General features: G+C 42.0%; 1 protein-coding gene across 9 annotated transcripts in view; it reads right to left on the bottom strand.

The window, feature by feature from the left end:
- The window catches only part of MAP4K4 (mitogen-activated protein kinase kinase kinase kinase 4), a 165017-nt gene that overhangs the window by 25238 nt on the left and 121352 nt on the right, over nucleotides 1–18427 (bottom strand). For 4 of the 9 annotated variants that reach the window (XM_062606931.1, XM_062606927.1, XM_062606926.1 and 1 more), the window contains exons 13-22: nucleotides 14205–14366; nucleotides 12013–12099; nucleotides 11096–11329; nucleotides 7785–7946; nucleotides 5479–5709; nucleotides 4452–4558; nucleotides 3318–3469; nucleotides 2519–2616; nucleotides 1033–1208; nucleotides 506–626 (exon numbers count right to left, since the gene is read on the bottom strand). In XM_062606931.1, the coding sequence (XP_062462915.1) occupies nucleotides 506–626; nucleotides 1033–1208; nucleotides 2519–2616; nucleotides 3318–3469; nucleotides 4452–4558; nucleotides 5479–5709; nucleotides 7785–7946; nucleotides 11096–11329; nucleotides 12013–12099; nucleotides 14205–14366 (1530 nt within the window). The remainder of the gene's footprint in view (nucleotides 1–505; nucleotides 627–1032; nucleotides 1209–2518; nucleotides 2617–3317; nucleotides 3470–4451; nucleotides 4559–5478; nucleotides 5710–7784; nucleotides 7947–11095; nucleotides 11330–12012; nucleotides 12100–14204; nucleotides 14367–18427) is intronic. The other 5 variants (XM_062606929.1, XM_062606934.1, XM_062606932.1 and 2 more) reach the window with 3 other exon arrangements.

An 18427-nucleotide genomic window follows, 5' to 3' on the forward strand; every position in this document is an offset into this window, starting at 1 on the left:
ACACCTACTTTGCTTCTCCATTCCCCCACAGTAACTGCTGCATGAATTTGTATGTATGGGTGTGTTTATGTTATCTAGGTGGTCTGTATGCCCTCAGCTGCAGGTTCAGAACTATTTAAAAAATCCCTGAATGCTCCCCCCAGCCTCTTCCCAGCCCCACTCCTGAGAGCTATGCTTGGTTCTATGGTAAAACCAAACTAAGTTCTTGCTCCAGGTACTTGCTCCAAACACCTGCAGCTTTTCTACCCTTCTCTCCCACAGACTTTGAGGAATTCTGCATGGTACTGCCATGGTGTCACTGGAAAGCATGCAAAACAGAAGCAAGGGGTGAAGGGCTACTCTCCTCTTTGCATGCATCAAACATCTTGCTCATCTGGAATTCACTACAGCTGCGTCTTGATAATACGAACAACAAATATAATGTAGAAACAGCATGGGTGAATGAGCGAGTGGGTTAATGAGCACAGAAAAAGTGCAGAACTGCACAGGGAAGGAAAAGCAATACCTGTCGGACAATTAAGGTGCCCTCCTTAGAAGGAGTCAAGGCAGGTTCACTCTCCACATCGTCATGGACGATCATGGTTTTCACTGACTCTGTTTCACCATTGCTCAAGTTCAACGTTGACCTATTTGCCGGACAAGAAATAACTTGAGTGAGATAACAGCATTTATTCCCTAGCTTTCACTGCCCCACAACAAGGCACACTCAAAATTAATTTATATTGTGCTCAGAGTGGAGTATTTACATAATCTGCCTAGGAAAGCTTCTCTATTTAAAAGGAAACGAGTCAGGAGTTTGTTAAACACCACTTCTTGCTTTATAACAAATAAAGGGAGAAGAGGCAAAGGCATAATATACAGAAGCCTACTTTTTGAAAAGATAACCCTTAAGTTTGAAAATGTGAACATACTACTTTGTCTTGCTCATAGGTTGTTCTAAGCTGAAGGAACTAACATACAAGTCAAAATACCCAACATCCTTTCTCTTCAACCCCTCAAGAGGGAAAACAGAACACTGTTAGAAGAACTAACACTGCTCGGACATCATCTGGTCCAGAAGTAGATTCATCTGCTCCTTCTTGTTCCATATCATCATCTTCCTCATCCGTTGTCCCTGACTCCTCACTTGAGGATGAATAATCTGTTACTTTATGTGGAGGTCGCACATCCTCTACCGCTCGCAATTCCTTTGCCAATGCAGTTAAATCCTGATGGGAGAGGGAGGAAAAAACTGATGTTGTAAGGAAGAGTTTGCAAGACAAACCCACAGAATCAGTACCCAATTTGCTCACTTGTTCATTGCTCAACATTGTTCATTTCCATAGCCCCAGCAGTATCGTTTCTTTTGATTTACTCATTCTTGATAGTGAGTTACTAAAGCTCACTTTCTGATAAATTAAAGCATCAAGAAAGTCAACCTAAGGAGGCCTTGCCATATTACAGAAAAATGTATACTCTAAATCCCAGCTATCCTGATTATGACTTCAGTTTAACCCATGATACCATCTGAAGGACATATACAAGCAGCTGGACCCACTCTTGCCCAGTGGTTGACTGTCACAGGTCATTTCCCTAAACTCTGCAGGTTAACAGCAATGACCACAAGAAATCCAGGCAGCAAGGTAGCAGGAAGATCCTAAGGCTTACTGAGCCACCCAAGGCAGAGTCACAGAGAGCTGATTTCCTTGAAACCTTTTGATCCATTTCCAGTTGCATGGATCCACACTAAGGAGTTCACCTGAGAAGTCAGGTTCAGTAACACCCACTCAGTCACACGCAGGTGTCAGTAAGAGACATAAGCTGCTCTGCTGTCTGCTGCTTGGAGTGTGGGTAAACCAAGTTTACAGTCAGTGCAGTCTGCTCTCAATCATGTAGCAATGCTTTACTTAGTTGAATACAAATTCAGCCAATACTTCACACATTGTACTGTCTGAAGTGGAGGACCAAGCTCTATGTTTCTCTAAGAAAGCAGCTTTAACGGATAGATTTGGATGCTAGTGCAGTATCATAATGTCAAGAGCAAAAAAGTTATAAGGAAAGTTGGAAATACCGTGATCCCCCAGATACAACTGGACATTGAGCTGTAATCAAACTGTAACAGCAGCCAGATAAAGAAAATATCAGAAATCTTTCACAGAAAATAGCAGCAGTTTAAGGTCTTACCACTTCTCCCTGCACCATTCAGCCCAGCATTGGCACATTCAGGTCAAAAGCACCACCATTGGTCCAGCCCCGGGAAGGAAGCACAGGATTGAAAGAGAGAAAGAAAAAGATTAGGAAGGAAGAAGACTAGAGAGCAGAAATCAATTCCAGAAGCAGAGCAAATTCTAATGTTTCAAGTACTGTGATGTGTGGAGGCAATGGCAGAGCCCAGAACATGCTGCTAGGCCTGCACGACAGAAACTTCAACTCCAGCTGAAGTTCACCCTCAACGGCATCATGAATGTAAGCTCACACTGTACATTTTGTGGGCCTGCCTCAAAGAGAGGGAAGACAAGGGAAAATGGATGCAACTTACAGCAGGCTTGATAGGTCTGAAGACTTCCTTTTTCTCTTCAGGCTTTTTAGGTGCACTTTCATGACGCTGTGATGGAGAACCCTCTGATTTGGACGATGCTGCATGCGGCAAGGCCCCAGAAAGAACACAGAACAAAACAGATTAAGCAGGGAGCTAAAGTATATTTTCTTACTTCACTTTGTAGTGAGGAAGAGAGATGAGAAAGTTATCAGGCTGTGCCTGACAGGAAGACCTAAGTTTCACTGGTTCACTACTACATTGTTCCTGAAGGACTACGTAAAAAGCCATCATAAGCTGTGATCTGTATAGGTGCAGCTGGTCTATGACTGAAGATGAAGTAAACTGTCACACAGCTGTAGATCGAAGAGAATAACTGGAATTTAGCCACAAACTGGAGAACCTGCATCAGCATCCAACATAACCCAGCTGAGACGTGTCCATAGCAGTCTGCATCCCATCAGCCACCACCAAGGTGACCAGCAGCAAGCATCATGTGCCCCTGCACACAAGGAAGGGAGCTGTGACAGCATCGAGACTGTACTGTTTGCATACAGGAAAATGCAGCAGTGACTGAATGCGAATCAAAAAACAATGAAACATTTCCACAACGACTTCTGCGCCTACCATCTTCCCCAAGTAAGGACATACTGTCAAGTGGGGGTACTGGAAGCTAACCCAGCTTTGGTACTGCATGCTCAAAGGTCTTTCCCAATGAGGATTTTCAACCTTCATTATTGATTGTTTCACAACTTCACAAATTTAGAAACACAGTGTTAAAGAGGGCGAGGAAAGGACTTACATCTCATCCGGAACCGCTCTCCAGACCCACTCTGAGAGCCGGGGTGGGAGCCAGGCTGTGAGCCTGAGTTGCTTGAACCTGAAGAACTGCCACTGCCTGGCCTTGGTACAAGCTTCTCCACCCTTTCCCACAGCAGACGAGGCTCTATATTGCTGTATCATGGAAGGAAAGACACACATTTCAGTTTCAGATTCCCATTCCTAAACTCAAATATCTGTCTTCCCCAGTGTTTTGCTAATAACTTATCTGAAAGAGCACTTAATGCTGAGCTGAGAGCATCAGTAATGCTTCACAACCCAGGCAGTGGCTTCCTTTGAAATACTTACCCTTTTTTTAGGATATTTATTTATTTTATTTATTTATTTATTTATCATCCTATTTATTTAGGATGGAAAGAAAAAAAAGTTGTGTGTAAGCCATTCTTTTTATGTGAAACTGGCTACCTGCCATTCTTACCTATCTAATCTAAAGTGAACCTAAAGTTCTCTCACCCTGCCTGCAGCAGGTTTAAAATTGGCTCAGAAGTGCCCTGGCCAGCCAAGCATAGGCCAGTAACTTCCTGTCCCTCTCAGAATACCCTCACCTCTGTGAGCCAGTATCAGTGAGCCAGTTCCAGGGTGGCCTATCCATGCTGCTCTGCTGAGCTCTGGAGGAAGCCCCTTCCATCCTCTCCCTGACCTCAGATGCTGTGTCACAGCTCATAGACATTTCGTGCCTTAAAGTCTGGTTCTGGCTGAGAGGCCAGAAAGTTTCTGAGGTTGTTTCACTTCAGATGTTACAAACACTTTTGCTGCCAGTAATCCCCACAGTACGCTCAAGATGACCTGTTGTATCAAAAGGCAAGATGTTCATGAATGGCCACATTATTTCAGAAATATTAAGGATATTTTGAAATTGTTGCTAAAGTTACAGGGCAGGCTACTTGAAGGAGAAGAAAGAAGAAATTCTGCCAGTGCCTGTTGGCACACGTGCGGCACCAAGGGAAATTAATATTAATCATTACTGAAAAGGGATCCAAATTCATCTTCCTTTTACATTCAGCACACAATGCCAGAAGCTCTCTGGAAACGCCTGGCTTCCCATGAGCCTTTCCCTTCCAACTCAAGAAAGGCAATGACATGTTGGCTTACAAACCTCGTGGAGTTTCTTTGACCTGCTTGGTTATTTTGCTGCCCACTGCCCTGCAGTGGAGAATCACGGCGGGACAGGACTGGTGATCGGGATGTTGTTCTCACAGGTACCTTGGGGAAAAAAAGCTTGTGTTAAATCCATGAAGAGGAGAGAGAGAAGAGGAAGATTAAACCTCTCCTGCTACAGAACATATTCTTAAGATTTTAACAACAATTCTAAGTCCAAGCTAGCATCAATGACCAAAAGCAATGAACAAACACCCACAAAACCAAGGACCTTAGCTGGACTGCTGTTCAGATTTGGAAGAGAACTCAAAAGTTTAGTCTTAACATTAAGCAGTATTTAATAGTTATCACACGAACACACAGACGCCCCACTACTCTCCAACTACTGAGACATTCTAAAAGAATATGGCACTCTGACTGAAGCAGGGAAAGCACACAGCAATTTGCTGAAACAGCATGAGAATTAGGAGAATAAGCTCAGGGGAACCAAACAAATGCCTGGGAATGGATAAGCAGAAGGCAAAGACTGTTGGGGGGAGCAAGAATATACTCAGAAGCAAATCCCAGTGGATGGGAGGGGGGGTTGGGAGAAGGAGAGGAGGAGGAAATATATTGAATGTTTCCTTTTTGTTCAGCTCCATCTCAATTTCAAATACGTGGATGATTCATAGTTTGGGTTGCTAACAGATGAAGAGGAAAATTAACTCTGAGCAATAACCTCAGGGATATTTTAAATTCTTTCCTGAGTATGGTAATTATTTGTTAACTTTGCATAATAAATTGTCTCTGAAATAGCGCATTCTATAAATAATTGCCAATTTTATATGAAGCTTCAATATTGTGCTTAAGGCTGATTATCATTAACCCATTGACTAAATACCTATGTTATGATCTGCCTTCCAAAATACTGTTACCAATGCTGGCACAAGGGCACAGTCTTCCCAGTGCCCAGGGTATCACATCCTTAAGAAAATAATAATTAATAATAAAGAAAAATAGCATACATCTGTCTTTCTACTCCTTACCCTTGGAGGCACCTCGTCACTGTCTGATCTAGCCCAAGCCTTTTGGGTGGGGTCGGGTACCTCCGACTTAGAGTCAGAACTCTGATTTAGCACTTCACTGCGTGAAGGTGGATATGGGTCCTGGGAACGAAGATGGTGATGAGCAAATTTGGGAGAAGGGTCACTGAAGGAATGGGATCGCGAGACAGGGGAAACATTGTTCTTGAGAGATGCCAGATGGGACCACTGTACCTTACAAGAAAACAAAACATAAAACATTCAATGCGCTCAGTATAACTGGCTTTCCAATTAACACAGAATAAAGGCAGGTGGGGGGGGCAGAGACAAATTGGTTATGGCATTAGGTAAGCATGGGGTGGAATCAATGCATTTAAAAGCAAGGCAAGCGCCCAAAGAACGTAACAGACTGAAAATACAGCACATACGCATTTTTTGGTGAGGTATGCTCTCCACATACACATACACTGGTGCCCGGAAGAAAAGGGGACCTAATATCTGCACCCTGAGCCTGAGTCCAAAGGCCACTCAAGACAGAAGCTGCCTTCCATTCCTTGGTCTTCAGTGGGCTTTGGTCAGGTCTCATGGCAGCACTGGTAGGCTGGGAAATTTGAAGCACATATCCAATTGAAGAAATGTACAAAATTAAAGAATGCTGTAAAATGTGCAAACTGACAGACATTTACATTACCTAATAAATTTAGGAACTAGATACAGTTCCAAACTTTCAGACAAAGACCATAATGCAAAAGCCTTTATTCCTTTACAGTCATTGAAATATATACAAAAAACCCCATAATATATACTGTAGATAGTATACATATGTACAATGTATATTATACTTACACCATGCATGTACCATATACTGTACATATATACGTATTTATATGAAAACTAAGAACACATGTACACGAACACGTATTCAGTTACACAGACTAAGAAGGCAGAACAGTGACTCCAGAGTAAAAACCCTATTGGGATTTCCACTGAAATCCATATTGATCCTTCAGCCTAACTCCCTCCTTGTGGAAAAACCTGTGTTTCAAGAGTTAATTTCTGAAACTAAGGAGAAGAAAAGGTCATAACTGAGGAACATACTTTTCACACTTCATAAGTAAGCAAAACTTTGCTTTCAATCCCAGTTTCAGTAGGCTGGTTGTATTTGTTTTTATGTGATTATTATTTCCTCGATTTTAATACACACAGCTGTTGAAGAGCCTGATTATCCTTAATGTAAGTGGAAGACCCAGACTTTGAAAGTAACTGGCACGGAGAGCATGAAGATACAAGTCCAATATTTTGAAATAGTCATAGAGGTTTGAATAAAAGCCAGGAATTAATGAGTAAGAGATGAAGTTCTGTCCTGATTTCTCCCACTCTTCAGTCTGTTCAAATTCTCCTGTTGCCTAAAAGAGTTGCAATACCTAGTCACACTGAGGGATGGGTTTAGCTTGCACTGTCATCAGCAGATTTAATTTGGGAGAAGAAAATTCTGCACAGAAACAGAGGAACTGAATGCAGAACTACACAGTTTAATTTAGCATATCCAGATCCCCCTGAATTTATGGGCTATATCGAAGTTTTATACATAGGTTACTTTATAAATTCATGCCGCAATTCCTATGAAATGCAGATAACAAGATCTGGAGGTTTTTCATTAGAAAACAACAGAACGACAGCAGCCACACAGCTCAGTGGTTTTCAACCTCTTTTTGATTTTTCCAGGGATGTACAGAGCTCTATTTAGCAACTGTAGGCCTACTGACAACAAACCTGCTTTTCTTAGTCATGTTTTGTAAATCTCTCTGAAGCAGTGCTTATACTATTAAAACCCACTTGTTTAGTTAGCTTTTTCTGCAAGAACTGGAAAAACAAAGCAAGCTCAGTTCTTTCAGGAGCACCCTTTGTGGTAGTAAATATTTTGCACAGATCAAATTCTGTATTGTAAAAAGCGTACTGCAACTTTTGCCAGGGTTTAGCCCACCACTCTGCTGTTGCACAGATAGTAATGGAATGCAACGGTTCTAAATCTAGCTGTAACATTATACAAAAAAAAAAAAAAAACACAAAAAAAAACAAAACCCAAACTCAAACTAAAAAAGAAAAAAAAAAAACACCACCAAACCCACAAATCCATCAGTTTATCAATAAGCAAAAACAGACAAGGAGCAAATGTACTGAATAAGCTGCTTTGTGTTACAGTGCTACCCTTTACATAAGATTAAGTGCCAAGATCTGCAAATATGAAAGAAACATGTTGGGACTTCTGCATTTCCTCCAGGCTCACCAAGATTTTCTTGGACACTTACCTGAGGCTCCATTGGCCTCTGAAGGGCAGGCTGAGCAGGTTCTGAGTTTCCATTAGAAAAAGACTCTGATCTTGAAGGCACTGGTGGCTCCAACACTTTGCCCATCTGTTTAGACTGTGCTTCAGGGGAGCCCTGATTAGTTTTTCTAAATCTCTCCTCCACCTAAACCAAAATAAATGGAGGTTAAGCCTGGAGTCAATAAAACCAATTACAGTAGAAATATGAAGGTGAGTGGTACTCACCTAAACTTCTAGTTTACCATGAAGAAACCAAATACATTTGGCAGGATTTTTTCCCTTTCACCATAACTGTAAAACAGCTAGTGAACTACACCAAAATGGCAAGTATTCCAATAGGGAATAATAGGAAGAGTGGATACAGCACACAGTAAGATGTGAAGTGATATGATTAAAGACCATTATGGAGCTTCTTTCTGCCTAGACTAGTTATTATCCATTGGTATTTTTCCTCACAGACAATAAAAAGGATAGGTGAAAATAGAAACAACTTTTCAATATAAAAGTGTGTTTCCCTTACTGTAGTTACCTGCTTCAATCAATGGTATCTGATACCTGCTTTCTTGTGCTTGTTTCTTTAGCAACACAAGAAGAGATAGAATATGCTTCTCTACTCAGTAATACTGGAGGCTGTTCAGTTTTAGGTATGGAATTGTAGAGCTGGTCATCCTGCTCTTATCAGACAGTCACAACGCAACCTCACAATGCAGAGAACAGCCCCAGCATCTTGTTTCTTGTTCTCAAGGAGGTGTAGAATTGATTGTACATGGACTGTGAAAGTTAGTCAAGCAGAAGACTAAGTTGGAACATGCTCAGTTCTTGACAGAACATCAAGTGAGGTCCCCATGCAGAAACGTTGCCGTTCCCAAGACTGCAACATTGTGAACAAAGTGAGAAGTAAGAACAGCAAGAGGTGGAGGAAGGCTCCAGGCAAAAAGGAAATACCCTCCTATTTCCCAAGATGGTCTGTTGCTGGAAACAGGGCAGTGTGCACATTTCTGCTAGAGCAGCTGCCTCTGACGAACATAAACTCCCAGCACTTTATCACATCATCAAAGAAAAATCATACTAGCAGCTTGGGCTGACTTCATTTGATGAAATTCTGCTCACAATATTTGCTTTAACCCTTGTGCCTGGAGCGCAAACCCAGTACTGGGGTGGTTCCCTAATCAATTTTCCTTGCACTGATGGTCTGGAGAGACCCATTTCTCATACAGCCACATCAGAAGACAAGGACAAGTTTTCAAGACTCCTCAGCTGGGCTGCTTCATAAACCCAACCTGCCTCTGCTTTACAAAATTTGAGGACAGTTAATAGTTTGCCTATGGGTACAAGCAGACAAGCTTCTGCCAGGTCTACACAAACTACACCATGTCTTGGGACAATAATGGAGGCACACATCTTCAGTACACAATCATTTTCACTACGGTGTTCAACTTCACAGAACCATCCTTTAAAAAACAGGCCAGACTCCTTGTTATGAAAAGAACAAGGAAAAGCCCCAAGTCCTTCTGTCTGAAGGAACAGGCTTTCACGGTGCTAGCTGTGGATGATAGGTTTCTTCCACAAAGCACAGAAACCGCACGAACCACATGTCCTGAGAACCAGGCAAGAAGTGGGAAGGAGACAGTGAGCACATGCCTGGATAAAAACAGGCCCTGATCCAGTCATCTGACTGTTCAGACTAGAAAACGGCATTAAGCCTCACACCTTGCTCTAAGCTCCTTGCTGTTTCCCAGAGCCAATCATGGAAGTCCTTCCTCTTCCTTAAACCACCACTGCTACTGCAATGGGGAAAAAAAAAATAGATACTATGGCTATGCTTTTACCACAGTTTTTAAGAAGAATATTCTCTGCAATCCACAGCAATCTCTGGGAAGATCTGACTATTAACACAGTATTTCTGCACTTTCACTTTACTCCTCCTAGCTAGAGCAATCACAAAAGAAAGAAACTGACAAAAAACAGCTGAACCAGTAATTCTGCTGAAGGATGTAACACTTTGACTCTTTGGGTGTTTCTCTCCTTTTCAACTATGAAAAGAAAATGGGAGGCAAGCAGTAGATACATTTCTGTATCCCTCCAAAGCCAGCCTTCAGGCTGGACAGGAGCACTGGACTGGCACTATGCTTTCACTGAGGTGGGCCAGGAATGTGAAACAAGGACAGCAGGGCTGGTTCCATGCCTGCACCACCACATACCGGACAAGTCTGAACTCCTTCCAAGAGAGAGAGAGACGTAGCAGATACTTCAACCACCAAGCAGAATGAATGAGATAGCATAAACATGGTTTACAAAGAACTTGGACAACAGTATCTACAAGAAAATGAGTTTGTGCTAACCAAGCCCGACCAGCAATACTTCAAAGGCAATAAAGTGCTACTGGACAAAGGTGGACTAAAAGCTATGTTATCATGTTCAACAGTCCCAAGGATATTTTTTGTTCTTGTTCCAAAATGTATTTACCCAGTTCCCACATGCTAGTGATGAATGCCATTAACAGCTTTCACCAGTATTGCCCAGTCTCGTGGTTTGTGGGCACTATGGTGCTCAAGGGAAACATAAGAATAAGACCGCTGAAAGAGAGCCAAGGGTGCATCAAAGAGGCAACTACTTGCTTAACAAAGTTAACCGTGGACCAGTGAAAACAGGAGACCACTCACTGAAACAAACAGCACTCTGATGATCTCAGATCTACTTGTTAGTGCCCAAAGTCAAGAAGGCAACACCACCGACTTTCGTAAGAGCAAGATGTGATCTCAGAAGAGAATACTTCACATTTCAAAATGAAACGGATGAAATTCAGGTTTATGTTCATGAGAAGGAAATTTCCAAGAACATGAGCTAAAGCACGAAATGTGTAAACAGGCACTACTATGTGCAAGCATCCCTCATAGGTTCGTGCTTTCCAACTGCTTCCCAGTTTCCAATTGCCAGTACTTCCCAGAGACACAGACTGCCAACTGCACCAATGCTTCCTATGAAAAAATGCCTGATGAAGTGCAGATGAAATTAAATTCCTGATGCGATGCTTCCAAAACCAGGTCCCCTCAGACTGCAGCCTTCCAGAATTTCTTTCCACCCTCAAAACTCTGAACTCCAGTGATCACAGCAGAAGTACTCAGAAGTAGCCCTCAGGTCTAGAAACCAGGGGGCTACATTTTAAAATACCCTGCCCCTTATGAGTGATGCTTTGGCCTCCAACTGTACTACAGCAGAACTGCAGTCGCAATGATGGCAACAGGCAGGGGCAGAGGAGCAGGCAGCAGATTCCTGCCCACAAACAGGACTTACCTCACGCGCTCTTTCCGGAGGCTCATAGTGGGATTTTGGCTCAGGGGTATGATAACTTTGTTTATTTCTTTCTTGCTGCTGCTGCTGCTGTTGCTGCTGCTGTTGTTGCTGCTGCTGCTGCTGCTGCCGCCTGTGATCATGCTGCAGTGACAGGAGGTAGGCTTGCTCCTGCTGCAGCTGGCGCTGGAGTCGCTCAGCCTGTCGGTGTTCCTCCATCTCTCGCCATCTGTATTCCTTTGAAAAAACGTGTAATTCAAGACATGACATTGACCATACAGTGGACATGTCCCTATCCATCCCGATAAAAATGCACCTTTCTGGTTGTTGTTGCCTTTTTTTCTTGTTTTCTTTTTTTTTGTTTATATCATTGTTAATGTATACCCAAAAGCTAAGTTAGACCAATATGGCATGTGTCTCATGTTGGGAAAGTTGAGTGTGTACTGCTAAGCTTGACATGATTGGAGAGTTATGCCAAAACTGATATTTACTAAAGTAAAAAAAAAAAAAAAAAAAAAGTTATTTATACTAAATCCAGTGTAAAGCTCATCAAACAACGATTTAGGCCAACACAAGGCCATTGTATCCTGGGGTGGATTTGCATATCATGTGTGCTTTTGATCTGCAACATAAGCACTCTAGTTCTTCATGGAATGCCAAGGTCTGTTCAGAAACTCGACCACCACACCAGAGCCGTTCTACTTTAACATAAAGCCTCCTCTTACAGCCCAGAAAGCAGTGTGACCATACAGCACTTCTCATATGTGCCTGTCAGCCCACGACGCTAGCATAAATGGCCTTTTAATCAAGCTCCTTTGTTGTCATACTGTCAGTGCAGCTGTGCCCGACTGAGGGAAGCCTAGGACTGGCCAGATAAATGGATCCTATAGCTACTGAACAAAACAGATACAGTGCTTTACCAGTAACATGGCCTGCTCCTGGAGCAGCTGCTGCTGTAGAATTTCCAAGTGCCGCTGCTCCTCTTCTAGCTGTCGCCTGATATACTCCTGTCACATAGAAATTACCCAGCAATAAATTTATTCAAAAGGAATGCATCAGAACCCCCTGGGTGGAACACCACACGCTACTTCCCCAGTTCAGCTTTAACAAGAAATGCACTTCAGGATGGATTAGTGCCTGCAGAACAATTTAGGAAGCCCTGCCTCCTGAGCATCGGCTGTCGGCTCCTTCTGTTCTGAAATTTGCACTCCTGCAAATGTTGCCAGCATGGGCCAGAGCTCGTTTCCATATTTTGGAAGTGGTTTCAAGAAGCAGCAAAATGCACTTGAAGGTTTTGGAAAGTTAAAACACAGCGAGTCTTGACTCAACACAGCCAATACGAAGTCACATGCAAGTTGTATTAAACATTAGTTTGTTGCACTGGTGCGATGAACTGTTAGCAACAGCTAGAGCCAGGCATAGTGTAGGCAGACTTGGAGCAAGCTCCCCAAGAGGGGCTCTGCCAAGTGCAGTTGGGACCTGCCCTGCCATCTCCCCTGCTGCCCTCACCAGAAGCTTGTCCTGAGCAGACACTGCCAGCCTTGCTGAATTATGCGATGGTTATGACACAAACAAACATCCACCAGGAAACAGATATTAGACCAAACTTGAGATCTAGCCATCTCTTCACCTGCAGCCTCAACAGGTTGAGAGGTTTACCCACTGCTTCTCCTGACCCCTGGAGAACTCAAACTCTGAAGCACCAAACCCAAGCTGATAACATCCTATCATGCAATTAATGGAAGTATGTAACATGTGCATGCGCACACACACAAGCACACACACGCACACACACATTTACAGTGTATGCATAAAGAAATTAATGGATCAGTGATACAGTGATGGGAGCTATAGAAAGTCTTGTGACAGACTGATGAGATACACTATACTGTTGTTACGCACATTGGCTGTGCCATAGTTTGGGTTAACAAAAATTCTAAGAGGGGCATGTCTTTTCTTCTGAAAAATAAACAAATTTGAAAATCCAGAGTGGTTCAGCTTGGCCACATCAATTAACCATTTGTCATTACTGGCACTGTGCGTAATTAGCATTTCAACAGTTTAAAAAGCAGCTGGGGGAATACCCGGTGTCTGCCCAAAAGCAAATTGCTGTGCTGTAATTAGAGATTTTCCATACATTTATTCCCATTGGTTAGTCTTCTCTCCTTTTGACTCCAACTTTTTTTTTTTAATATATACAAACACAATAAAACTCCCCAGTAACACAACCACCAATGATCAAAAATACAGGTACTTTATGTCGGAATAAAATTAAGGTGTATCAGTCCAAAACCAGCATTCCTTAAGTTAATAGGAAATCTGCAAGTAGTTTTGGCCCTTTATTTGGCATCAGCATTTTGCGGTACATGCACAGTAATTATTACTCTGATTATCACCCTGATTCAAGTTTTTAAAGGATTTTAAAACATGCAGATTTCATGCATAAATATAGCAACTGAATTTCACAGTGTAAAAGGTTTCTCACCTGTACTCTCTCTGTGTTAAAGACACAACTTAAAGATATACTGACACAACTTAAGATATATTTGCTGCCTGAACTGGCATATATTATTAGAGCTGATTTTAAATAGAGCAAGAGAGGGAGACTGCATACTAAGTTTTAGGAAGAAAACCCTTGGCAGCTCAAAGCTCCCACCTCAAATTCAGAATATTCAGAAGTTTATGACGTGCCTCTGACCAATTCTGGGTGCCAGACGCTGACACACAACAGAGTTGCCATTCTCTGGGAGGCCTTTTAAACAGGGGCATGTCCTGCAAGAAGCACTGATCCAGCAAGACAAGCCTAGAAACAATTTTCAGCCCCAGTGATGATTTCACCAATTCTGATGGTTTTAGCCAAGCCCAGGGGCAGGAGCTGAATTTAGAATGAGTACTGCAACAAGACTTCTTTTTTTGAAGGAATATTGAGGCTGCCAGAATTTTCCACGAAGCTCTATGATCTATGTTAGTGCATCTGCTGTCAGAGACAACAAAGATGACAGGGTCAGCATTAGGTTGCCCAAGCTGATTTAGGCTTACTAGTTTTTAAAAAATCAAATTAGAATTTAGAAGAAACAAACCTATTACACATATATCTGTATCATGGACTCACCTGCTCCCTTTCTACTCTCCTCTTTTCCTCCTCTGCTCTTCTTCTCTCTTCCTCTTCCTTACGCCTCCTCTCCATTTCTTCCAGACGTCTTTTTTCCTCCTGTTCTCTCCGCCTTTGCTCACGCTCTTGTTGCCTTCGAGCTTCCCGTTCTCTTCTTTGTTGCTACAAAGGGGAAAAGAAACCACAAAGTTTTACTTTTGTTGTTATCAAAGAAAGAGGTGGGGTTGTTTTGTACTGTGAAGAGAGGGATTTACCAGGACTGGCAAGCTCTGCAACTGAGTGACAAAACAGTACATGCAAGCGTTCCACCAGGAAACTAACTCATACCCAGCACACAACTGTCCCTAAATGCAGCCTCACTTATTTTTTTCTGGTTTCTTCACGCACACACACAAAGTCACGTACCATATTCCTGACAACCAAGGTGTGGAAGTTCACTGCTGCTCTTCAAGAGAGGCTCATACTGAAATCTCAATCTTTGATCAACTGTTGAACTCAAATCTTAATCAGAGTGACAATTTTCTTGACTTCAACACATTATCTAAATGTTGCCAAAAGGGAATCATCAGTCCCACTAAATCAGCTAAAACTCAAATGACAACTGAGCTTCTGATAGGGCTCTTCTCTCTTAACACAACCCATGGTCTGGTAAGAATTTAATGGTGTTGGCTCAACAACCAAGCTCAATTTAATGCACTGCCCAAAACTTTGACTAAGAGAAGACGAGCGCTGACCAGCAGCACCTCAGGCCCTCCCCAGACATCAAAAGCACCTATACGTAAAAGAGAAAAAACAGCTGAGGTAGGTTTTACACTCACACAGATAAGCTTCCATGCATGACCCAAATACCAACTGGTGCTGATAAGTCTAATCAAGTCTGAAAAGAACCTGGAGAACAGCTCTAGAAACCATGAACCAACTCATTTATATCTACAAAGCACCACAAATGACTTCAGAGGAGACATTTTAAATGCCCATAGAGTCGTGACCAACTCTTCCTGCACTTCTACAGAAACATCCAGTTACTCCACCTACCTTGAAATTCCAGGCAGCCTCCCACAACTGCCTAAGTGTCAAAAGACCCAGCTGTCTCCCGTTCAACCATCTACTGGGAATATTTACTTCCATGATAGATTTCTATAATATGCTAAAATATCATAGACGGAATTTAAACAAAAAGAAGCATACCCAAATTTAATCCCAAGAAAATGCAAATTTACATTAGTTATTCCTTTTCCCATTCAGGTTAAGGTTAATACTACCATCAATTTCTGTTGAAGAAAAACTGCCACAGGTTTGTCAGTCTTAAGGCACTCCAAGGAGGCTTGCAAGAGCACTCAAACTAAGCTTTTATTTGGGTTCACAAATCCAGTTACTAGTGTCCATTTCATAGTTGTGCTCAGCTGAACAAGCAAAGGCCAATCTACACTCCCTGTGTTACTTCACAACACAAGTTTTCTCTGCTCAGCACATGACCCTGCATGACTATGAAGTAACTGAAAGCTCAACAGCCTTTTCCATCTTCTGGAATCAATATTGACACGACAGTGGAAAAGAAACACGGGGGGTGGGGGGGGGGATAAAGATGGTTAAGAATTAGTAGTACTTAAATAAAACAGGCTGCTTTCCGATTCTGTTTAATTAGCTGCACCACATTTTCTGTATCTTCTCAGAAACACAGCTCCCTTGCTCTTGTGCCTTCTTTCCCACCCAAATCCATCTACCAGCCTTTTCTCTCTTGCTTAAACAAGCTCTCTTCAATGAATGTAGATACAAAAATAGTAAGAGTGCTGCAAGGCAGCTACGGCATGCAGTGCATTTCATGGGTTTCTCTCCTTCATTTCTAAAGCACCATAAAAGGATTAAGTAGGCACTTTTATTTCTGAATATACACATCTATGTCTAACAATTTCTATATTTAAGTCAATATATTCAGGTGCTTCTTGGCTAATCAAGTCTGACAGGCTCTTTGTTTATGAAAAACTAAGATATGAAGTACAGTAATTCTGTTGCCTTGAGGATGCAAGAGACAGCACACTGCTGACTGGTTAATATGAACATTTATCAACTCTAATGCTTCTTAAACATATGAAGCCTGTCTGTTTAACAATATTGTGATGACATTGTTAAGTGGATATATTGCAGATCTTGGGATGGCATCATTCTCATTATAAGGAAGATGGGCAAAATTTAGGTCTTTTGGATGAAAAAAGTTCATTGTTTTTTTTGAATCAACACAGAAGTATCCAGTAATAATTATAACTGACTTAATATGAGAAAAGAAAGTTATAAATTGACCAAGAGAGCCAATTTCCCATGCCATCATGAAATAAACAAAATCAGTTGTTAAAAGATAAGATTTTTAAGCAAACCTTGAGCCAGACTGCCAGCTCAGCACCAACAGTAAATATTTATCACCCAACGAAAGAAACTAAAAAAAAAAAAAAAGGATTCTCTGCCACCAGTGTGCATTTAAGTGAAATCCCCAAAGCACAAATGTGCTATTGTCTATGCACCAAAGTACACAGCGAGATGGGGTTTCTCAGCACTGCTTCTGCCTTCCTGTCAGACACCACCTTAACCCCTCGCCAAGCAGGTGGGAAGAGAGGCACTTGGCATTACAGAAGCCTGCACATACACCCCATACAATCCACTTATTCCAGCCCCAGCCATAACAGAAAGGTTTCGCTTCCTCTGCACGTGGCCTTTGAAACCTAAGTGTTGAACTACTGGCTGCGAACAAAGTGGAATTTAAATTAACAAGCCCAGGGAAAGTAAACCTACAGCGAGAAGCATCTCTTGGGTCCTTGTCTACATCTTGTCAAAGCAATGGAAAAACTGGTAGGTGGCAAGCTGACGCTGACCTAAGCTGGCTTTAGAAGCAGCCCTTTAGCTGACTTCCTACCATCTTTCTTTTGGCACAAAGTTGCCTTCCTGACTGCTCTAGCAAGTCTTCCACAAGAACACACCAAAGCCCTGGTCACCATGTTCCTTAGGCTTGCCCAAAGGAGGGGAGCAGGACAGGGAAAACCATTAGTTAAAATGAACGTCAGTTCTGTTTGTAAAACTTGGGCTTCTGCATTTAATAAGTGTGATTGTTAGATACTATAATTTTTATCATACACTAGAAAAAAGGCCTGATATAAACCACTGCTGCCCAATAGACAGCAGGTATGGATCTGGATTCACTGAAATGATGGACGCATATCCACATTTTCTTTTGTTGGATCTGGTATTACCAATTTTCTTTTACATGTCAGATGAAAAGCTTATTTTCAAGCAGCTGTTAACCAGAAGGTGAGGGCAGGAACTCTTCAAGGAAATTTCAGAGCTGCCAAACCAGAGTTCTGACAGAGCCCAAACTGCCTCAAACTGCTGCGTTTCGCAAAATTGGCATTTACTATGCCAACAACCAAAAACCCATACAGAAAAAACAGTGTCAATACACTAGCTCTTTGTCTTGTTTTAGGGTGCATTAATGATGATCTCATAATGGAATCCAACATCTCCACTTGGAAGACCATGCAGTAGAACATGATTTACCAGGAGGGGGCAATGCAACTACACATGCAGTTGGTATACACCAACAAATTCAGGACCATACAGTGAAATGACGAAGATAAAACAGATCCTCTAATTTTGTATTAATAAAATTTTATTACTCCGTTTTATATCCAGATGAAGGTTGATAAATAGATATATTAATTATTTCTTTCACAAAGAATTAGGTAAGCTGGTATCAGCTTGTGAAGAGGATTGGAAAGATTAGTAAAGACACTTCTGCTTTGCCCACACTACAGATAAACCGGAAGCAGAACTTCTTACTCAGTACCAATGCAAACTGCAAGCAATTCAAATGAAGTAGATATGAATAATCTCCTCTTCTGTAAAAGAAACAAAGCCCTGGTAAAAAATCACCTGTGGGTACACCTACATTACCACCTAGGTTCAGATCAGGATTGCTCTTTTGAAGTGACTCATCCAATCATCTCCACTTACTCAGTTTTGTTTCATATTCTGAAAATGTCTTGGTGTGCCAACCACTCCTTCTGGATGAAATTAAAAAGGCAGATGCACTCCAACCACACGCAGGCACACAGTCTAGGCTTCAGCTAGTCCAAAGGAACTCCTCCTGTCTTTAAACATGTGGAGTGAAGTCCTTAGGTACTCAGCACTTTAATTACTGTGCCCCACAAATCTGCTTCTACAGAACTGTACTACTT

Source organism: Pezoporus occidentalis, unplaced genomic scaffold, assembly GCF_034315485.1.
Source record: "Pezoporus occidentalis ecotype Australia unplaced genomic scaffold, CSIRO_AGI_Poc_V1 ctg99, whole genome shotgun sequence".
Lineage (NCBI taxonomy): Eukaryota > Metazoa > Chordata > Aves > Psittaciformes > Psittacidae > Pezoporus > Pezoporus occidentalis.